Genomic DNA, 22081 nt, shown 5'->3' on the forward strand with positions numbered 1-22081 from the left:
CAAATGTAAACTGAGTGAACAGAAGAAAAATCTACATCAAATCCATATTTGGTGTGACCACCCTTTGCCTTCAAAACAGCATCAATTCTTCTAGGTACACTTGCACACAGTTTTTGAAGGAACTCGGCAGGTAGGTTGGCCCAAACATCTTGGAGAACTAACCACAGTTCTTCTGTGGATTTAGACAGCCTCAGTTGCTTCTCTCTCTTCATGTAATCCCAGACAGACTCAATGATGTTGAGATCAGGGCTCTGTGGGGCCCATACCATCACTTCCAGGACTCCTCGCTCTTCTTTACGCTGAAGATAGTTCTTAATGACTTTCGCTGTATGTTTGGGGTCGTGGTTATGGTGGAGAATAAATTTGGGGCCAATCAGATGCCTCCCTAATGGTACTGCATGATGGATAAGTATCTGCATGTACTTCTCAGCATTGAGGAGACCATTAATTCTGACCAAATCCCCAAATCCATTTGCAGAAATGCAGCCACAAACTTGCAAGGAACCTCCACTATGCTTCACTGTTGCCTGCAGACACTCATTCGTGTACTGCTCTCCAGCCCTTCGGTGAACAAACTGCCTTCTGCTACAGCCAAATATTTCAAATTTTGACTCATCAGTCCAGAGCACCTGCTGCCATTTTTCTGCACCCCAGTTCCTGTGTTTTCGTGCATAGTTGAGTCGCTTGGCCTTGTTTCCATGTCGGAGATATGGCTTTTTGGCCGTAAGTCTTCCATGAAGGCCACCTCTGACCAGACTTCTCTGGACAGTAGATGGGTGTACCAGGGTCCCACTGTTTTCTGCCAACTCTGAGCTGATGGCATTGCTGGACATCTTCCGATTGCGAAGGGAAGTAAGCATGATGTGTCTTTCATCTGCTGCAGTAAGTTTCCTTGGCCGACCACTGCATCTACGGTCCTCAGCATTGCCCGTTTCTTTGTGCTTCTTCAAAAGAGCTTGGACAGCACACCTGGAAACCCCTGTCTGCCTTGAAATTTCTGCCTGGAAGAGACCTTGCTGATGCAGTACAACTACCTTGTGTCTTCAGCAACCTCACCTTGTTAGCTGAGTTTGGCTGTTCCTCACCCAGTTTTATTCCTCCTACACAGTTGTTTCTGTTTCAGTTAATGATTGTGTTTCAACCTACATATTGAATTGATGATCATTAGCACCTGTTTGGTATAACTGTTTAATCATACACCTGCCTATATGCCTACAAAATCCCTGACTTTGTGCAAGTGTACCTAGAAGAATTGATGCTGTTTTGAAGGCAAAGGGTGGTCACACCAAATATGGATTTGATTTAGATTTTTCTTCTGTTCACTCACTTTGCATTCAGTTAAATGATAAATATAATCTATTAACATGTCTATTTTTGAAAGCATTCTTACTTTACAGCATTTTTTCACACCTGCCTAAAACTTTTGCACAGTACTGTGTGTTGTTTATCAGCTTGCTATGTAGTAAGTGTTGGTCACAGTCGGTAAACTGTCATTTGCAGTGTTAAATTTGCTCTTGTTATGATGGATCGGTGGCTGGTTCGTGAAAAAAACAGCAGTGACATAGAGAAGCTGCAGGCATGTTGGGCTTTACCTGTGTGTGTGTGTTGGGGGGTTGGGTTACTATAACTTCTGTTCTCTGTGCAGTTCACCAAATTCCCCCTTAAGCAAAATGTAAAATTCCCTAGCTGTGAATCTTTCTGGTCCAGGGTTTAGTTTCTGTCGACCTTGTCTGTTGGTGTTGCTTTGAAACCTGGCCAGCCAAAGAACAGTTTTCAGAGAAAAAGGTACAGGTCCACGTTCCCTGTGAGCTGTGCATGGTGCTGCTCTCCAGAGAATCCGATTGTTTTTTGAAACCACATGGACGCTGATCCTGGGCTGTGGTGTAAAAGTGGAAGAAATCAAATGTTCGTTTTGTCTTCACGCCTTCCTCGGCTATGTCAGCTTGACTTCATTTCTGAGAGATGAACCCCGTGAATTGTGGCTGGAGTGTTTCTGAAGTGGTGGTTAAACATGTTCCTTGGTTTATGTTCTGCTCAGGCAGGCTTAAGACTCCCACCATACCCAGAGCTCATGTATTCTGTAGTACTGCATGCAGGACTTTGAGATGCTGAGTCATAGTGCTACAGTACAGTAAACAGGGTCCAGACTAAACTCTTTCTACTCGTCTGGGGTTATCTAGACAGGAAAAGTGTTCCTGGAGAAGATTCGTTTTTCATTGTGATGCAGTGTGCTGCACAGGAAAGACCTGTTAAAAGCCATACAAGGCTTGAGCTAAATACAGTCCAAACAAGCAATGTGTTATTTTCCTGTAGAACACATAATGTCTAGATAGTATGAGGCTTGAAAATTGAAATCTAGTAATATCCAGCTGCAGTGTATTCACGATTATTAATAAATCTACTGATGAAAACGTGTTGGTCTGAACCCAAAAGGACTGAAAGGAATACTGGTCTGCCGGTACAGCTTTTACATTGTGACAGTGATGTACAAAATAGCCTTAAGTCCATGAACTTCAGTGTCATTGTGACTGTCCTAGCAAAGTTCAACTGAGGCAATTAGGCCGGGGGACACAAACCCATGAAACACGCCTTTCATTGCAGCAGTACCAGTCCAGTGCAGGTCTTTGTCCTTCACTATTCAATTATGCAAAGTAAACCTTTGACCTAGTTACAAAGTACTTGAGTCATTTATTTAGACCCTTTATCTTACTGGAATGGAATGGCTTTGCCCAGCAGTGTCCTATGGGCAGGCCTGCTTTTTTTAAGCACTCCTTGTGTTTTCTTGTACAGTCGTAGTCTGGACCTGTGGGTGAAAGTCCCCTCTGTGGGTAAGGCCAATGTGTTTTGTCCTCCAAGTCGTGACTTGTTAAATACCTGTCATCTTCCCCAGTTCTGGATTGGACATCATTGGGAGTGATTTCCCAAAAGGGATCTGGGGAACGTCGCAAGTTTTAACTTTGCAACCTGCAGTTCACAAAACGAGAGAAGATAAGCTGGTATCTTAAGTGAATCCAAAAGCCTCCTGCTCTGAATCTCCAATATGATGTTCCTGCTGCTGCGCAGTACTACAGTGTGCATGATGCGCACAGCCCTTTGAGAGCAGGGTGTCCATTGTGATTGTCTCTGGAGGCTTGCTGTTCTTTAGCAGGTCAGTCTTTGTGACTGGGTGTCTCTGGGGGCTTGCTGTTCTTTAGCAGGTCAGTCTTTGTGACTGGGTGTCTCTGAGGGCTTGCTGTTCTTTAGCAGGTCAGTCTTTGTGACTGGGTGTCTCTGGAGGCTTGCTGTTCTTTAGTAGGTCAGTCTTTGTGACTGGGTGTCTCTGGAGGCTTGCTGTTCTTTAGTAGGTCAGTCTTTGTGACTGTGTGTCTCTGGAGGCTTGCTGTTCTTTAGCAGGTCAGTCTTTGTGACTGGGTGTCTGGAGGCTTGCTGTTCTTTAGCAGGTCAGTCTTTGTGACTGGGTGTCTCTGGAGGCTTGCTGTTCTTTAGCAGGTCAGTCTTTGTGACTGGGTGTCTCTGGAGGCTTGCTGTTCTTTAGCAGGTCAGTCTTTGTGACTGGGTGTCTCTGGGGGCTTGCTGTTCTTTAGCAGGTCAGTCTTTGTGACTGGGTGTCTCTGGGGGCTTGCTGTTCTTTAGCAGGTCAGTCTTTGTGACTGGGTGTCTCTGGGGGCTTGCTGTTCTTTAGCAGGTCAGTCTTTGTGACTGGGTGTCTCTGGGGGCTTGCTGTTCTTTAGCAGGTCAGTCTTTGTGACTGGGTGTCTCTGGAGGCTTGCTGTTCTTTAGCAGGTCAGTCTTTGTGACTGGGTGTCTCTGGAGGCTTGCTGTTCTTTAGCAGGTCAGTCTTTGTGACTGGGTGTCTCTGGGGGCTTGCTGTTCTTTAGCAGGTCAGTCTTTGTGACTGGGTGTCTCTGGGGGCTTGCTGTTCTTTAGCAGGTCAGTCTTTGTGACTGTGTGTCTCTGGAGTCTTTGTGGGCTTGCTGTTCTTTAGCAGGTCAGTCTTTGTGACTGGGTGTCTCTGGGGGCTTGCTGTTCTTTAGCAGGTCAGTCTTTGTGACTGTGTGTCTCTGGAGGCTTGCTGTTCTTTAGCAGGTCAGTCTTTGTGACTGGGTGTCTCTGGGGGCTTGCTGTTCTTTAGCAGGTCAGTCTTTGTGACTGGGTGTCTCTGGAGGCTTGCTGTTCTTTAGCAGGTCAGTCTTTGTGACTGGGTGTCTCTGGAGGCTTGCTGTTCTTTAGCAGGTCAGTCTTTGTGACTGTGTGTCTCTGGAGGCTTGCTGTTCTTTAGCAGGTCAGTCTTTGTGACTGGGTGTCTCTGGAGGCTTGCTGTTCTTTAGCAGGTCAGTCTTTGTGACTGGGTGTCTCTGGAGGCTTGCTGTTCTTTAGCAGGTCAGTCTTTGTGACTGGGTGTCTCTGGAGGCTTGCTGTTCTTTAGCAGGTCAGTCTTTGTGACTGTGTCTCTGGAGGCTTGCTGTTCTTTAGCAGGTCAGTCTTTGTGACTGGGTGTCTCTGGCTTGCTGTTCTTTAGCAGGTCAGTCTTTGTGACTGTGTGTTTGGAGGCTTGCTGTTCTTTAGCAGGTCAGTCTTTGTGACTGGGTGTCTCTGGAGGCTTGCTGTTCTTTAGCAGGTCAGTCTTTGTGACTTTGTTGGTTTGGAGGCTTACTCTTCCGTGGGTCAGATTTGTTGTGGTTGTTCATGTGTCCCTGCTATTGATGTTCACTGCTGCATGTCAGATCATCAATAAGCCTATGTTTGTAATTGTCCATTCTCGGTGGGTTTTGATGTTGCCAAACTTAAACAAAAAATAAATAAATAAATCTTAATATTCTGAAATGTTAAGTTTAAAGTTCAGAGGCCAGTAAAAACTCAACAGCAATGTCTACAGTAGTGTATTGACATATTTCAAGTGCAGTTTCACGTACGCTGTGTCGTGTGCATCTCGGCTAAGGCGTGCTCACAGTTTTCTCATCTTCAGAATCCTGACCTCAATGTGACTAAAGCTGAGGGATCTGCAGGGCACATCAGGGGAGACTTGGGGTTTGATATTGCAAAGCTGCCTCAAAATAGGTCTCCCGGTCTCCTGAAACCAGGTTTCAAGCCCCTATTCCTGAATAAGTGGCTTTGTGTTCCCTCAGCTTTAGAATGTAGAGAATTGATTGAGTTGGATTTGATATTTTAGAGACTGAGCAATTGTTGGGCTTGTTCAACTGCTTTCATTTGAAACGAACTTCATTGAAGAACAGTGACTTCAATTGAAGTAATTTGACTGTGAGAAGCTCATTTTAACAGAATACTGCTAATTGATCAGTGATGTGTTAGAATTGACTAAAAGGGGATTAGAATTGGAAATGATTTAAAAAATTGAATTGAAAGTAAAACAAACAGGAATTGACCCCGACTCTGATAGTAACAGTTCTGTCATATTTAGATTGGGGTGTAGGGAGTAAGATTGAACGACTGATGCATGTAATATTGAGCAGTTTTAAAATCCTGACTCACCACTTGGTGTAGAACAACCCTCTGTGATTTAATACAAAGCCCATTCCCTGACTCTTCACGCACACTGTGGCTAGCTCCACTCACATGCTTACCTGCTTGTATTCAGGGGATATGTTTGCTGCTCATAATGAATTCTCTGCACTGAGTGGCTGTATGGATGCACACGCTGTACTGTACAGTCTCTGCATTAAGGAATGACTGAGATCTGTGTGGAATTTCCAAGCAGAGCTCAGTGTTGTGCTTCTGCAGACTGGCACATTGCCAGCTTGCACAATAACTGCTTCAGCTGTGCTCTGCTCCTTTTAAACAGTTTTATTGTTTTATTTTCTTTGATGATTGAACTGATGATCACACGTCTGTCTGTTAGCTTTGAAAAGGTTATCCATAGAGCCCATATCTCCTAAACCCTGCAGACACCCATGCTCTGTATCACAGAAGTATTCTTTGCTATTGCAAGTTGATGTCACGAAGCAATGTGTTCCAGCCACGGGGAATAATAGCAGATAGACGATTTTGTATTTAAAGCAAACCCTGCTTATCTACAGCAGTCCTCTGTAAGCACAGTGGTATACAGCTCCCGGCAGTGACACTGGAGTGTATTGAGAGAGATCTGAGAGACACGGTCCAGGCAGTGGCACTGGAGTGTATTGAGAGAGATCTGAGAGACACGGTCCAGGCAGTGACACTGGAGTGTATTGAGAGAGATCTGAGAGACACGGTCCAGGCAGTGACACTGGAGTGTATTGAGAGAGATCTGAGAGACACGGTCCAGGCAGTGACACTGGAGTGTATTGAGAGAGATCTGAGAGACACGGTCCAGGCAGTGACACTGGAGTGTATTGAGAGAGATCTGAGAGACACGGTCCAGGCAGTGGCACTGGTGTGTATTGAGAGAGATCTGAGAGACACGGTCCAGGCAGTGACACTGGAGTGTATTGAGAGAGATCTGAGAGACACGGTCCAGGCAGTGGCACTGGAGTGTATTGAGAGAGATCTGAGAGACACGGTCCAGGCAGTGACACTGGAGTGTATTGAGAGAGATCTGAGAGACACGGTCCAGGCAGTGACACTGGAGTGTATTGAGAGAGATCTGAGAGACACGGTCCAGGCAGTGACACTGGAGTGTATTGAGAGAGATCTGAGAGACACGGTCCAGGCAGTGACACTGGAGTGTATTGAGAGAGATCTGAGAGACACGGTCCAGGCAGTGACACTGGAGTGTATTGAGAGAGATCTGAGAGACACGGTCCAGGCAGTGGCACTGGTGTGTATTGAGAGAGATCTGAGAGACACGGTCCAGGCAGTGGCACTGGTGTGTATTGAGAGAGATCTGAGAGACACGGTCCAGGCAGTGACACTGGTGTGTATTGAGAGAGATCTGAGAGACACGGTCCAGGCAGTGACACTGGAGTGTATTGAGAGAGATCTGAGAGACACGGTCCAGGCAGTGGCACTGGAGTGTATTGAGAGAGATCTGAGAGACACGGTCCAGGCAGTGACACTGGAGTGTATTGAGAGAGATCTGAGAGACACGGTCCAGGCAGTGACACTGGAGTGTATTGAGAGAGATCTGAGAGACACGGTCCAGGCAGTGACACTGGAGTGTATTGAGAGAGATCTGAGAGACACGGTCCAGGCAGTGACACTGGAGTGTATTGAGAGAGATCTGAGAGACACGGTCCAGGCAGTGGCACTGGTGTGTATTGAGAGAGATCTGAGAGACACGGTCCAGGCAGTGACACTGGTGTGTATTGAGAGAGATCTGAGAGACACGGTCCAGGCAGTGGCACTGGTGTGTATTGAGAGAGATCTGAGAGACACGGTCCAGGCAGTGACACTGGTGTGTATTGAGAGAGATCTGAGAGACACGGTCCAGGCAGTGACACTGGAGTGTATTGAGAGAGATCTGAGAGACACGGTCCAGGCAGTGGCACTGGAGTGTATTGAGAGAGATCTGAGAGACACGGTCCAGGCAGTGACACTGGAGTGTATTGAGAGAGATCTGAGAGACACGGTCCAGGCAGTGACACTGGAGTGTATTGAGAGAGATCTGAGAGACACGGTCCAGGCAGTGACACTGGAGTGTATTGAGAGAGATCTGAGAGACACGGTCCAGGCAGTGACACTGGAGTGTATTGAGAGAGATCTGAGAGACACGGTCCAGGCAGTGACACTGGTGTGTATTGAGAGAGATCTGAGAGACACGGTCCAGGCAGTGACACTGGAGTGTATTGAGAGAGATCTGAGAGACACGGTCCAGGCAGTGACACTGGAGTGTATTGAGAGAGATCTGAGAGACACGGTCCAGGCAGTGACACTGGAGTGTATTGAGAGAGATCTGAGAGACACGGTCCAGGCAGTGACACTGGAGTGTATTGAGAGAGATCTGAGAGACACGGTCCAGGCAGTGACACTGGAGTGTATTGAGAGAGATCTGAGAGACACGGTCCAGGCAGTGACACTGGAGTGTATTGAGAGAGATCTGAGAGACACGGTCCAGGCAGTGACACTGGAGTGTATTGAGAGAGATCTGAGAGACACGGTCCAGGCAGTGACACTGGAGTGTATTGAGAGAGATCTGAGAGACACGGTCCAGGCAGTGGCACTGGTGTGTATTGAGAGAGATCTGAGAGACACGGTCCAGGCAGTGACACTGGTGTGTATTGAGAGAGATCTGAGAGACACGGTCCAGGCAGTGGCACTGGAGTGTATTGAGAGAGATCTGAGAGACACGGTCCAGGCAGTGGCACTGGAGTGTATTGAGAGAGATCTGAGAGACACGGTCCAGGCAGTGACACTGGAGTGTATTGAGAGAGATCTGAGAGACACGGTCCAGGCAGTGACACTGGAGTGTATTGAGAGAGATCTGAGAGACACGGTCCAGGCAGTGACACTGGAGTGTCACTGAATTATTGTAATTCCTTGTTTGTTGGTATACCATCACTAAACTTCAGAAGGCCTCAGCTTGTTCAGAACGCAGCTGCCAGACTGCTGTCTCATACTCGTCCTTCTCAACACATTACTGCAGTGCCGGGGTCCTTACAGCGTTACCAGTGAGATACCCAATTCATTTTGAAGTTGCTATAATAACAAGGTTCTTCGTGGATGAGGGTCATCTTCTCTCCAAGAACTACTAACTCTGTCCTGTTTGTTCCTTGAGATCAGAAAATGCAGAACTCTTAGAGGTTTTTGCTGTTGTGCTCCTCGTTTGGGAACTCTATTCCGGTTGACATCAGGCAGCTTGAAACACTGGATTCTTTTACGCCTTGACTGAAAACCTGTTTTGAATGTGCTTGCATGTAGCTGGTTGTAGCGGGAGTGTACTGTACTCATGAGCTCTCCTGTTTTGAATGTGCTTGCATGTAGCTGGTTGTAGCGGGAGTGTACTGTACTCATGAGCTCTCCTGTTTTGAATGTGTTTGCATGTAGCTGGTTGTAGCGGGAGTGTACTGTACTCATGAGCTGTCCTGTTTTGAATGTGTTTGCATGTAGCTGGTTGTAGCGGGAGTGTACTGTACTCATGAGCTCTCCTGTTTTGAATGTGCTTGCATGTAGCTGGTTGTAGCGGGAGTGTACTGTACTCATGAGCTCTCCTGTTTTGAATGTGCTTGCATGTAGCTGGTTGTAGCGGGAGTGTACTGTACTCATGAGCTCTCCTGTTTTGAATGTGCTTGCATGTAGCTGGTTGTAGCGGGAGTGTACTGTACTCATGAGCTGTCCTGTTTTGAATGTGTTTGCATGTAGCTGGTTGTAGCGGGAGTGTACTGTACTCATGAGCTGTCCTGTTTTGAATGTGCTTGCATGTAGCTGGTTGTAGCGGGAGTGTACTGTACTCATGAGCTCTCCTGTTTTGAATGTGCTTGCATGTAGCTGGTTGTAGCGGGAGTGTACTGTACTCATGAGCTCTCCTGTTTTGAATGTGCTTGCATGTAGCTGGTTGTAGCGGGAGTGTACTGTACTCATGAGCTCTCCTGTTTTGAATGTGCTTGCATGTAGCTGGTTGTAGCGGGAGTGTACTGTACTCATGAGCTCTCCTGTTTTGAATGTGCTTGCATGTAGCTGGTTGTAGCGGGAGTGTACTGTACTCATGAGCTCTCCTGTTTTGAATGTGCTTGCATGTAGCTGGTTGTAGCGGGAGTGTACTGTACTCATGAGCTCTCCTGTTTTGAATGTGCTTGCATGTAGCTGGTTGTAGCGGGAGTGTACTGTACTCATGAGCTCTCCTGTTTTGAATGTGCTTGCATGTAGCTGGTTGTAGCGGGAGTGTACTGTACTCATGAGCTCTCCTGTTTTGAATGTGCTTGCATGTAGCTGGTTGTAGCGGGAGTGTACTGTACTCATGAGCTCTCCTGTTTTGAATGTGCTTGCATGTAGCTGGTTGTAGCGGGAGTGTACTGTACTCATGAGCTCTCCTGTTTTGAATGTGCTTGCATGTAGCTGGTTGTAGCGGGAGTGTACTGTACTCATGAGCTCTCCTGTTTTGAATGTGCTTGCATGTAGCTGGTTGTAGCGGGAGTGTACTGTACTCATGAGCTCTCCTGTTTTGAATGTGCTTGCATGTAGCTGGTTGTAGCCTCATGTGAACTGTACTCATGAGCTCTCCTGTTTTGAATGTGCTTGTGTAGCGCTGTGGGCTGCCATGGCATGAAGAGTGCTTAAATGAATTAGAATTATATTGTATACTGTAGTATGACCTAAACCAGTTTTGCGCTTGTTCACATTCACATTGAAGTGAAGGCATTGCACAGTACATATACTGTAATGTACTGTACATCTCTCCACAGTCCTGCAGAAATGTCAAATGAAACTCCTTCATTAGGGATTTTGTTTTTGGTACATTTCTCGGCATTTCCTTTTTCTTTCAGTGCCTCGCACTTTGTAAAGAGCGCTTGCGTTTGAATGAATTATGAAGGGTTATTGTTCCATATCTGCAGGCGTGCTTGAAGCACTGCAGCCTATGATAATGTAACCCTTGGTAGAGCCGGGATCAGAGTGACACTCCTGTCATATTTGCAGTTCGAGCCTCAAGCATACTCGGTGTGTGTTTAATATTAGCCACCTACAGTACTTGTAACCTATGAGCTGCTGGGCCCAATCAAACTCATAGTAAAATATCTGCTCAAAGTGCTTCAGTGTGCAAATTGAGTCTTCAGTTCCTTCCAAAAAACCAGTTGAGTAGCACAGGGTAAGAGAGTGTTTAGTGACTGTGTGAGTAATCTAGACGTCTCAATGACGTTTTGTAAGGAGATGATATTCCAATAACTTAGAAAAGAAAAGGAGCTGGCAAATACAGTACAGCAGCTTTTGAATGACAGACCGCCTGCTTTACAAGCAGGATGTACCTGGTGTGTTAAAAGATGGTTTGAAGAGATTTCTAGAACTGATTTCACTGTGGATGTGAAAAAATAGGAAAAAAAGAAAGCCTCTTATTGAGATCAATAAAACTTGTATTTTCAGACTGCAAACAGGCTGTTATATTTCAATATATGGAATTGGTAAATATTCACCAAATGGAGTATGCTGTATGCCCATTTTCCAAAGTTACTGTAAGCTATTTTTGGCAAAGCACCGCAACATATTTAGCTGTTTAGGTCAGAAATGGACCCAGTGAAAGAGTCAATTGTAGATACCAGCATAATGAAGTCCTTGGTTTAAAATAGGCCTGCAGACCAGATTGTGTTTGACACCGTTCCAGAACTAGTGCTTTACGACAGCTGTGTGTTTGAACCCTAATGGAAAGCCCCCATATACAGTAATACAGTGGACAGGCTTGTTACTGTATGGGCAGAATGCATCAGCTGGTCAAGTGAAAAGGATTCGCACAGGAAAATTATGATGAATGCTTTTTTTCGGCTTTGCATAGTAAGAAATTAGGTCACTTTGAGGGGGGAAGGGGAAGAAAGCGTGCAACTGTAGTGTTGGCTTTAGGGTTCATGTTGAATGTGGAGAGGGGTGTTGCTTTTGGGTTCATGTTTGAATGTGGAGAGGGGTGTTGCTTTTGGGTTCATGTTTGAATGTGGAGAGGGGCATTGCTTTTGGGTTCGTGTTTGAATGTGGAGAGGGGCGTTGCTTTTGGGTTCGTGTTTGAATGTGAAGTGGCGTGTTGGCTCGGCTATACTCGTGCCTGAAGTTCTTCCACGATGAGGGGCTCTTTATTTATTTTGCTGGAGGGGCTCAACTGCTTTAATTGACCAAACAAAAGGTTTCCACTGCTTTGGTGCACAATAGACAGTAGTTTGTACGTCAAGTATTTTCCTTTTCTTTTTTGTATTCATGTTGCAATTAAATATCCCAGGAGACTGTCCCTCTGTTTAAACCTGTGTTTGAAAGTTGTGAGAATGCGTCCGAGAGGACACAAAGTAATTGCATAGTGGCCTATTTATTTTCAGAGCTATGTTCTCTTCCAGCTTACTGAAGCAGCAAGTTTCTGCCTTAATGAGAAGAGGGTAGATTTACATACTCTGTTCCAGGTGTCTGGCAGGCATGTCCTCCGATATTTCAGTCTTGTTTATAAGTCATGCTGTCTTTGACATTTCTTCATTATGTTTCATAGTTTACTGGGCTGAGGTTTAGGGGACAGTTGAATAACACTGTCGGCTCGGATTCATTTTTCAGGTGGCTGCTGCTCTAAGGAGTGCTGCTATTCAGTTCTTTGATCATGATGACACGCCAAACTGCACTCAATGAAAACTTCTGAAAGGAATCCAAAAGCTTCTGAGATCCGCAATACAGTACTTCTCTTGTATTTGGTATTGTTTCAATCACAGCTCGCTAATGAGGACTGGATGGCTGGTAGGAGCTGTGATGGCCTGCGTCTGTCCCTGGAATCCAGCTTCTGGTATTCAGGAATGACCAGCGGAGAGCGAGCAGGACCTCTCAGCTCGGTGTGAGGGATATTTTCTTCCCCTTTGTTCTAGTGCTTGTACAGTAGCTCTTAGCTGTTCTGTTGATGGTGGCATGAACGCTCATTAAAAGGGAGGTATTTAAAGTGCCTGGAGACTGCAGCACTCTTCTCTCTTTACAGGAGGTGCTTTTAAACCGCTTCCCTCCCACGGAGCTCTGCCCCTGTGCCTCCCCTGTGAGGCAGAGACTCTGCCTGGGCACACGTGCCCCTGCAGCTCCATGATTGTAATAGTTAAGAACAGAACACGGACCATAATGCTGAGACCTAAACCAAAAGCTAAATCCAACAGACTCACTTTTGGCTAATGCAGTGATGAAGGCATTAGCTGAAAAGTTTGATTTTGTTTCTATGAGGTTGCAGTGCTTGAATCAGAGAGAGTATTTGTAGAGATCTTGCTGTACGACCCAGTACTGCCTTATATGAATCTTCACTTTATATGGAGCTGTGTTTTTCTCAGTATGCTTCTAGAATATAAGAACTCCCATTGGAGAGCAGTTTGATCAATTCCTGGTTTTGCTATGAATTTAATAAGACACACCTGAGCTTGTTACCTGTACACTGTGGCTAATCAAGCTTGTAGTAAAACCTGGAATGGGTGAAACTGCTATGCAATAGGTGTCTTATTTCCATCCCTGTATTTGTTTGAAGGGAAAGTAAAAACATGAAACTTGTGGTATAATAAAAAGTTCTACTGTAACAAGCCATACCTAATAATGACATAACCCCACATACTGCACTGAAATCTAACAAGCCATACCTAATAATGACATAACCACACATGCACTGCACTGCAGGGCTGCCAGGAAGCCGTGGATTTCACAGGATATGCAGCGGTTCTGGATTGCAGGGAGACTGTATTGGTTTAACTCCAGAGTAGATGTACAGCATGGAGGCTGTTAACACAGCACAGTATTTGCAATATTCTCGGCTTCTGATATTTTTTGCCAAGGTTACATTTTGTTGTTAACGTTTCAGTCCCAAACAATGATCATGGATTTTTCGTATCCAGCAGCTGTTTTGACCCAGTTTTTTTGAAGCTGCAAACCAAGATTGTTTAATTATAAATTGAGCATGCTGTGAGCTGGCTGATCTGTTTCTGCAGTTTGCAGCCTGGTTTTCTGTGAAACCCCTTGAATAGTTCTCACTGGGGAGCCTGCTGTGAAGTCGCAGGAGCTCAGCACATACAAGCTTTAACCCTACAGCCTGTATCCCAGTATCTTCATTGTAAATGAACCTGTTCAACTCCTGCAAGGAGGCCTTGGCAGTAAAACGTTGAACCTTAGCATTGTACTTCCAGTAATGGTACAACTAGATATAGTCATAGACCGATAATAAAGCCACTAACATAAGAACATAATAAGATAAGAAAGTTTACAAATGAGAGGAAGCCATTCGGCCCATCTTGCTCGTTTGGTTGTTAGTAGCTTATTGATCCCAGAATCTCATCAAGCAGCTTCTTGAAGGATCCCAGGGTGTCAGCTTCAACAACATTATTGGGGAGTTGATTCCAGACCCTCACAATTCTCTGTGTAAAAAAGTGTCTCCTATTTTCTGTTTTGAATGCCCCTTTGTCTAATCTCCATTTGTGACCCCTGGTCCTTGTTTCTTTTTTCAGGTCGAAAAAGTCCCTTGGGTTGACATTGTCAATACCTTTTAGAATTCTGAATGCTTGAATTAGGTCGCCACGTAGTCTTCTTTGTTCAAGACTGAACAGATTCAGTTATTTTAGCCTGTCTTCATATGACATGCCTTTTAAACCTGGAATAATTCTGGTCGCTCTTCTTTGCACTCTTTCTAGAGCAGCAATATCTTTTTTATAGCAAGGTGACCAGAACTGCACACAATATTCAAGATGAGGTCTTACTAGTGCATTGAACAGTTTTAACATTACTTCCCTTGATTTAAATTCAACACTTTTCACAATGTATCTGAGCATCTTGTTAGCCTTTTTTATAGCTTCCCCACATTGTCTAGATGAAGACATTTCTGAGTCAACAAAAACTCCTAGGTCTTTTTCATAGATTCCTTCTCCAATTTCAGTATCTCCCATATGATATTTATAATGTACATTTTTATTTCCTGCGTGCAGTGCCTTACACTTTTCTCTATTAAATGTCATTTGCCATGTGTCTGCCCAGTTCTGAATCTTGTCTAGATCATTTTGAATGACCTTTGCTGCTGCAACAGTGTTTGCCACTCCTCCTACTTTTGTGTCGTCTGCAAATTTAACAAGTTTGCTTACTATACCAGAATCTAAATCATTAATGTAGATTAGGAATAGCAGAGGACCTAATACTGATCCCTGTGGTACACCGCTGGTTACCACACTCCATTCTGAGGTTTTTCCTCTAATCAGTACTTTCTGTTTTCTAGATGTTAACCACTCCCTAATCCATGTACATGTGTTTCCTTGAATTCCAACTGTGTTCAGTTTGAGAATTAATCTTTTTTGTGCAGGACTTTGTCAAAAGCTTTCTGGAAAGTTAAACGAGGCAGTCTTCCCAGCGACAGCGAGTGGAAGCGACAGCGTGGGAGAAGTACAGGCGTGGAAAAGTGCAGAGCAGTTTAGAAGCAGTAAGGAGAAATTGCATCTTTAATTGCTTTAATCAGAAAACACAGGACATTGGGGAAACACAGCAGCTCAAAGTCAAACAGCCGCGTGTGTTTTTCTGATAACAAGCTGAAACTCTGAGCAGCTGATTCAGGCTAACATTGCTACCATCTGTGTGAGTAGCCCTTAATTCAACCATGCTCTTGCTTCCACAATCTCTGAAACGATGCTCGAGAGACGACCTGCCTCTGCCCCTCTATTTGGTTATAATAATAACCTTCATCATGTAAATAGGACACCAAAACCAGTTATTAATACCTTGTCATAAATCAGAAGAATAAAACACTTCTGTTTTCAGTTTACTGTGCAAGGATTAGTAAACAAGGGTCACAAAACTGACAAACAGGGCAGTGGTTTGAAATAATGTAAAAATCTAAAGCCTGTGGGCTGTATTCACAAAGCATTACCACTGTCACACATGGGCACCAAACTGCAAAATAACAAACTACAGCAAGGGGCATGTACTGTAGGAACTCCTAAATGACCTTCTTTGGTTATTTCTTAAAGGTTTTTAACTTTACTGTTTTGTTTTCTTCTCGCAGTTAGCTGTGCGGTGCTGAACTGGCTGGTATTAACCTGGCAGTCTACAGCAGCACGCCCTTCTTCAGCTGCAGAATCCTGCTTCTGCTGCACCTATCTGCACTGCATTCTGTATAAACTGACTAGACTGCGTCATGTGTACTGCTTGAAAAATGTTGCCATGCTACAGCACAGAGGCAAACTCTTATCTGAAACACTATGTCACAGGGCACAATGCATGCTGTGTGCTGTGTTCACGTGGCCATGGCGTGTACCCTGGAGCTGCTATTGAATTTCACCCTGTCTGCTTCTGTATTTTGGGAGTCTGACAGTCGAAACAAAGCCTTGTATACTTTAATTGGATTGTTCTGGGGTGGGGTGATACAGTAGCTTCTACATTTCAAATGATGCATTCTCCACTACTGGAAATTATTATTATTTTTTTTAATTTTGGTCATCTAGGTAGAAGCCTTTGATGGTGGGCAATAAGGCAACAATCAATGACAGATCTGCCCCGATTTCTGTTATGCAAGGGTGTCTGTCAACACCGTGGCATCCTGTTTTACCGTTCGAACGCACACAAAGTGCTGTTTCTTTAATATGCAATGGCTGTTTCCTTCTAGTTTGGATAATTACTGCGTGCGTGTGTGCATGTGCGGGATCCTGCATTGCAGTTAGACAAACATGAATGGCTGCTAAATAAACAGGCGGGGAGCTTAAAAAAAAAAAACCTGTGTAGATGGTAAAGTGCCCTCCAGAGGCTTGCTGTGCTTTCTGTTCATATCTCTCGGCTCTTTCTTTGTTAAAAGGTCAGCAAGGGTTTGGTTAGAGAGGTCCAGTGTGAAGTGATTTTAAAATGGTCAGATGCTTTGAGGTGAACAGCGGGGCTGCACAGAAACGAGGAGCTTCTCCAGAGAATAAAGAAGGAACAGCACTTGCTGTACCAGACCCTTTCTAGCATCAGTGTCCACTTTTGAAGTTTCTAGCAGGTTTTGGGTCGTAACGAGAGCTGGTATTTTCCTTCTTTTTGTTTCAGTTTTCTTTAGCACAGCCAGTCCAGTGACCAGCTACAGTACTGCAGTGTTTTGTCTCGAGAGACTTGCATTGGTCAGTAAAGGTGTAGCCATAAGGAATGAAAGACAGTCCTATCAATCCCATCACTTGTATTTTAGGGAATGTTTTTAAATATTTCAGTTTTTAGCTGCAGCAAACTTTCCACATGGCCAGTCCAGTGTTGTTGTTGGTCGGATCCCTGCAGTTTGCAAAGAGCAAGTTTCACACCTGTAAGAAGATTGAAACAGAACAGGCTTAAGAATATGGTCTGCTGTGTGTGCTTCAGGATGGGAACGTTACTGACATTTCAGCCAGGGGCTGTGTTATTATACAGCCTTGTCCAATTCAGGGGAGTACGTCAGAAAATAAACTTTGAGTTTTAGCAAGGCAGCATTTTTATAGCCACTCTTGTACTCTGCCATCGAGGGTCCATATCGTCTTCACCAGGTGGTACATTACCGCCAACAGCATCACACAGGAACTGAAGTGAGATGTGAGGTTTCACAGAACAGCCTGAAACTTGGTGGGAGAGACTCAGATGGAACCAGGCACCTGATCTCTAGTTTCAAACTGGCTCAAATCCATTGCCACTGCTATTACAGTTTAAAACTTCAGAATTACAAAATGCTGCAGAAAGAACCATTATACACAGAGGTGGTGTATTTAACACTAATACTGTAAGAACATAAGAACATAAGAAAGTTTACAAACGAGAGGAGGCCATTCGGTCCGTCTTGCTCGTTTGGTTGTTAGTAGCTTATTGATCCCAGAATCTCATCAAGCAGCTTCTTGAAGGATCCCAGGGTGTCAGCTTCAACATTATTACTGGGGAGTTGATTCCAGACCCTCACAACTCTCTCTGTAAAAACGTGCCTCCTATTTTCTGTAGCCTCTACAGTACATCAGGGATGGCAGTAAGACTCCTATTGCATAGCAGTGTCACCCATTCCAGATTTTAATACAAGCTTGATTAGCCCAGATGTGTCTTATTAAACTCTTAGCAAAACCAGGATTGGATCAAACTGCTGTGCAATGGGAGCCTTGTTTCCACCCCTGTGCATCCTTGTTTTTGCAGCACATGCTCACCATGTGATCGGCTGTATTTCAGTTAATTTGGCAGTTTGGGTGTGTTGGTGTACATGCTGAACACACTGTTTCTTTGAACTGCAATGACATATTGCTGTCGTCATTCAAACACACCTGATACAGGTGCATTTCAAGTGTGTTTTTAAAGTTGCAAGGGTAAGGTTGGGAACAATAAACAAACAACTCCCACCTGGAATATCCAAAAGAAAAGCACAATTTTCCAAATAATGTACCAGTACATCTTGTGTCTTACAGCGAGAATGACCTGGTCTGCTATATGATAAAATGCAGAAAGTTAGACTGCAGTAAACAGGCATTAGTGAATGAATTACATACAGTTATACATTGAACAAGAGTGTGGGACACGGTAGCTTTAATTCAAAGAGACAAAATAGGGTTTAATACACAACCAGAGAACTGCAGTACATGTCTGCTTCACACAGTTGTGCAGATTTAGCACGGCAAGATGGAAAACAGCACAAAAGCACAGTAAACAGTGGGCAGAGTCAGCAGACGAGTCATTTCCAGATTGCGAAGAGCATGCTGCTAGAAAGATGTCAAGATGAAGGGTCCCTGTCTCTGCTTTGTTGAAAAGGAAATGTAATGCAGATGAGCAGTGCTGCCTGTTCCAGTAGTGGAAGTGACGGGGCGTGCATTGAAGAAAGCGAGGAGGAAGGCTTGGAGCTGTGCAAACAGATCCTGCAAGGCTGGGGGGAGCTGGGGAGACTGCTGCACGCAGGCTAACTTGTGGTGATCTGGCAGACAACCAAGTCTGGAAGATCTGTGTGTTTTAATGGAGTCATTGATTACAAGTACAGAAAATGGCAACCGAGTTCCCAGAAAATGTGTGCAGGGTCCTTGTGGGTCCGGACTGCAGCTTTGTTGTATTGATTCTTGTGGGTCCGGACTGCAGCTTTGTTTTATTGATTCTTGTGGGTCCGGACTGCAGCTTTGTTGTATTGATCCTTGTGGGTCCGGACTGCAGCTTTGTTGTATTGATCCTTGTGGGTCCGGACTGCAGCTTTGTTGTATTGATCCTTGTGGGTCCGGACTGCAGCTTTGTTGTATTGATCCTTGTGGGTCCGGACTGCAGCTTTGTTTTATTGATTCTTGTGGGTCCGGACTGCAGCTTCGTTGTATTGATTCTTGTGGGTCCGGACTGCAGCTTTGTTTTATTGATTCTTGTGGGTCCGGACTGCAGCTTTGTTGTATTGATCCTTGTGGGTCCGGACTGCAGCTTTGTTGTATTGATCCTTGTGGGTCCGGACTGCAGCTTTGTTGTATTGATCCTTGTGGGTCCGGACTGCAGCTTTGTTTTATTGATTCTTGTGGGTCCGGACTGCATCTTTGTTGTATTGATTCTTGTGGGTCCGGACTGCAGCTTTGTTGTATTGATCCTTGTGGGTCCGGACTGCAGCTTTGTTTTTTTGCAGGGTCCTTGTAGGTCCAGACTGCAGCTTTGGCAAGCCTCTATTTTAGGTGTAATGGGTCTTTACTGATAAACTTTGTTTTATCATCATAAAGTTTGTTATACTTTCTTTTTTATACTTTTATTTATGTGGCTAGATTGTATTTCTTGTACAGAAGACTATTTTTTCCCTATCTGGCAGCATAATGTACTGCATATGAAAGATTCTGGCTTGTCAGGCTGGATTAAAAAAATAATAATATAGAGGGGTGGCTAAGCGTTCTATCACGTGTTCCAGAAATTGACATAGTTGCACAATAACTTGTACAGGAAAGTATCAAGTACATTGGATTTAACACAGGACTGATGTAAAACACTAGGTGGCACTGCTGCAACAGTGTAGGTAATTCAGTCCAGTATTTTTTTATTCAATAAACAATAGTAAAACTGTTCCAAAAATTACACCACAGCCCAAACTAGTGCTCCGGTGATGCAAATGTGTTGGCATGGTGTTAGCAGGGCTTCTCTCACTACATGTTTATTGAATAGCCACACAACCCCAAGACAAGGGAAGCTAGCTTTGAAGCAGCGGCACATTGATAGAGACAGAAAGGGATCCACTAACCACTTATGGTGGGTAAATCACTGTCAGTTATCTGTCTAGTCTTTGTCATTTTGTACAGTTCAGTGTATGTATTTGTTATAAATTCACATTTCTTTGAATGCAAGCTCAGAATATTATGATTTTTACTGGTTTTTGTACAAAAATACAGTACCCATAATCCTTTGCAACATTAACGTGAATACATGCTTCTGCTGGAGAGGTGATCTTGGATGAATCAAAACACAACTGTGTTGCATATGAAACAAGTGCTGTATTATCAGTGTAGATTTTCTGTATTTATTTCCATTTTAACATGTATTTTAATATAGTGTAGCTTTGAAAGTAATCTTAAAATCCATTGATTTTGTTGTAAGATTTGTAAGGTTTAAAAAAAACATTTACTCACTTAAGCTGTAAAATGAGAACTGTTGATGTTAATTAGATGTTGTTTTACTGCAGAATTAGAACACATTTGTTTTCAGTGCTAAAAGCTTCTGTAATTCGGTAGTTTTTCAGTGTATTTATTGAGTTTCTTCTGTTTTCCAGGTGGCTTTGCTGGGTATGGACATTTTATCTGCCTTAATCGTGCGATTACAAGAGCGCTTTAGACCCCAGATCAGCACAGGTAAGAGCCACACGTCTTCACTGAATGCATGTGATCTATAGAGCCCAGATCAGCACAGGTAAGAGCCACACGTCTTCACTGAATGCATGTGATCTTCAGACCCCAGATCAGCACAGGTAAGAGCCACACGTCTTCACTGAATGCATGTGATCTTTAGACCCCAGATCAGCACAGGTAAGAGCCACACATCTTCACTGAATGCATGTGATCTATAGACCCTAGATCAGCACAGGTAAGAGCCACACGTCTTCACTGAATGCATGTGATCTTCAGACCCCAGATCAGCACAGGTAAGAGCCACACGTCTTCACTGAATGCATGTGATCTTCAGACCCTAGATCAGCACAGGTAAGAGCCACACATCTTCACTGAATGCATGTGATCTGTAGACCCTAGATCAGCACAGGTAAGAGCCACACGTCTTCACTGAATGCATGTGATCTATAGACCCTAGATCAGTACAGGTAAGAGCCACACGTCTTCACTGAATGCATGTGATCTTTAGAACCTAGATCAACACAGGTAAGAGCCACACGTCTTCACTGAATGCACATACATGATATTAATGTACAGTGTTCACGCAATCCATTTATTTTTAAATGCACTGCTACCTTTAACTTGCAGTATGATCAGCCACTGCTGTATAACCCTGATCACCTTTAACATGAGCTGCTTTACACACGCCCCTTCTCGTCACAAAGCTTCGTTCTTCATGTAGCTGTCAGAGTGCTGTTAGAGAACACGCCTTCTAATGGGGATTGCTGTTGTTGTTTTAATGTCTTGCAGTCCTGCCAAGTTTAATTGACAGGCTAGGCGACGCTAAGGATCAAGTTCGAGACCAGGATCAAACTCTGCTGCTAAAGATCATGGAGCAAGCTGCTAACCCACAGGCAAGTGCCGTACAGTGCTGTGCAGTGCAAGCAGTGATGATTCCAGACTGCATTAGTATTGCACTTCCTAGTGCCACACCCTCAGTCGTTCTGACACTGTGACCATGTGTTGCTACAGGCAGCCAGCACTATCCTGCCATGTCCCCTTTCAATAACCCAGGTGTGATGCTGCACTGGCTTAGTTAGCTGTTCTGTTACTGTGTGTGTCTGTATCACACACACGCACACACACACACACACACACACACACACACACACACACACACGCAGTTATACTCAGCACAGCATGTGCAAGTCAATGAATAAGTAGCATTCAGAGTTTATTTTTCATTAAACGATTAAACAATTTAACTGTAGGAAAAAATAAACAGGAGATTAATTTATAACTGAAATCATTTGCTTAACTGAGCATGTTTTGCCATTTTCTGCTCCCTTACATTCAGGAATGACAAACTTGTGCCTATGCTACCTATATTTATAGTAATCATGGACCCTCACCTGTTAACAATAATTGGTGACAAAAGGTTAATTAGGTAACATGCTAGTTAACTCAGAGACATCTAACAAAGATAGAAGATGTACGTTTTCATTTAAAAGTTAAATTTTTGAATGCAATTCACTTATGATTATCAGCTTATATAAATACATGTATCATGTAATATTGAAATATTAAGTGTTTATAGACAAGTTTATACAGTTAAAAGCATAGATAATCATGAAAAACCTGGTTTCAAGCAGGTGTACTCAAACATTTGACTGGTACTGTGTGTGTATATATATATATATATATATATATATATATATAATAATAAATATATAAAAATAAATAGATCATTTTGGAGAGAGAGATGCAGTGTCTCGAAGCTGGTTGAATGAGCTACATGAAAGGGA

General features: G+C 44.0%; 1 protein-coding gene and 1 non-coding gene across 24 annotated transcripts in view; one reads left to right on the top strand and one right to left on the bottom strand.

Annotated features, from left to right (window-relative positions):
• LOC121323149 (CLIP-associating protein 1-like) overlaps window positions 1-22081 on the top strand; it is a 98143-nt gene that overhangs the window by 6091 nt on the left and 69971 nt on the right. For 22 of the 23 annotated variants that reach the window (XM_041263982.1, XM_041263992.1, XM_041263997.1 and 19 more), the window contains exons 3-4: window positions 20222-20300; window positions 21087-21190. In XM_041263982.1, coding sequence (XP_041119916.1) covers window positions 20222-20300; window positions 21087-21190 — 183 coding nt within the window. Of the gene's footprint in view, window positions 1-20221; window positions 20301-20338; window positions 20475-21086; window positions 21191-22081 lie in introns of those variants that run through there. The other variant, XM_041264001.1, reaches the window with a different exon arrangement.
• On the bottom strand, window positions 19520-19646 carry LOC121323727. The gene has a single exon (XR_005951169.1). It is a non-coding gene; the product is annotated as a U4atac minor spliceosomal RNA (small nuclear RNA).

Source organism: Polyodon spathula, chromosome 11 (assembly GCF_017654505.1).
Source record: "Polyodon spathula isolate WHYD16114869_AA chromosome 11, ASM1765450v1, whole genome shotgun sequence".
Classification (NCBI taxonomy): Eukaryota; Metazoa; Chordata; class Actinopteri; order Acipenseriformes; family Polyodontidae; genus Polyodon; species Polyodon spathula.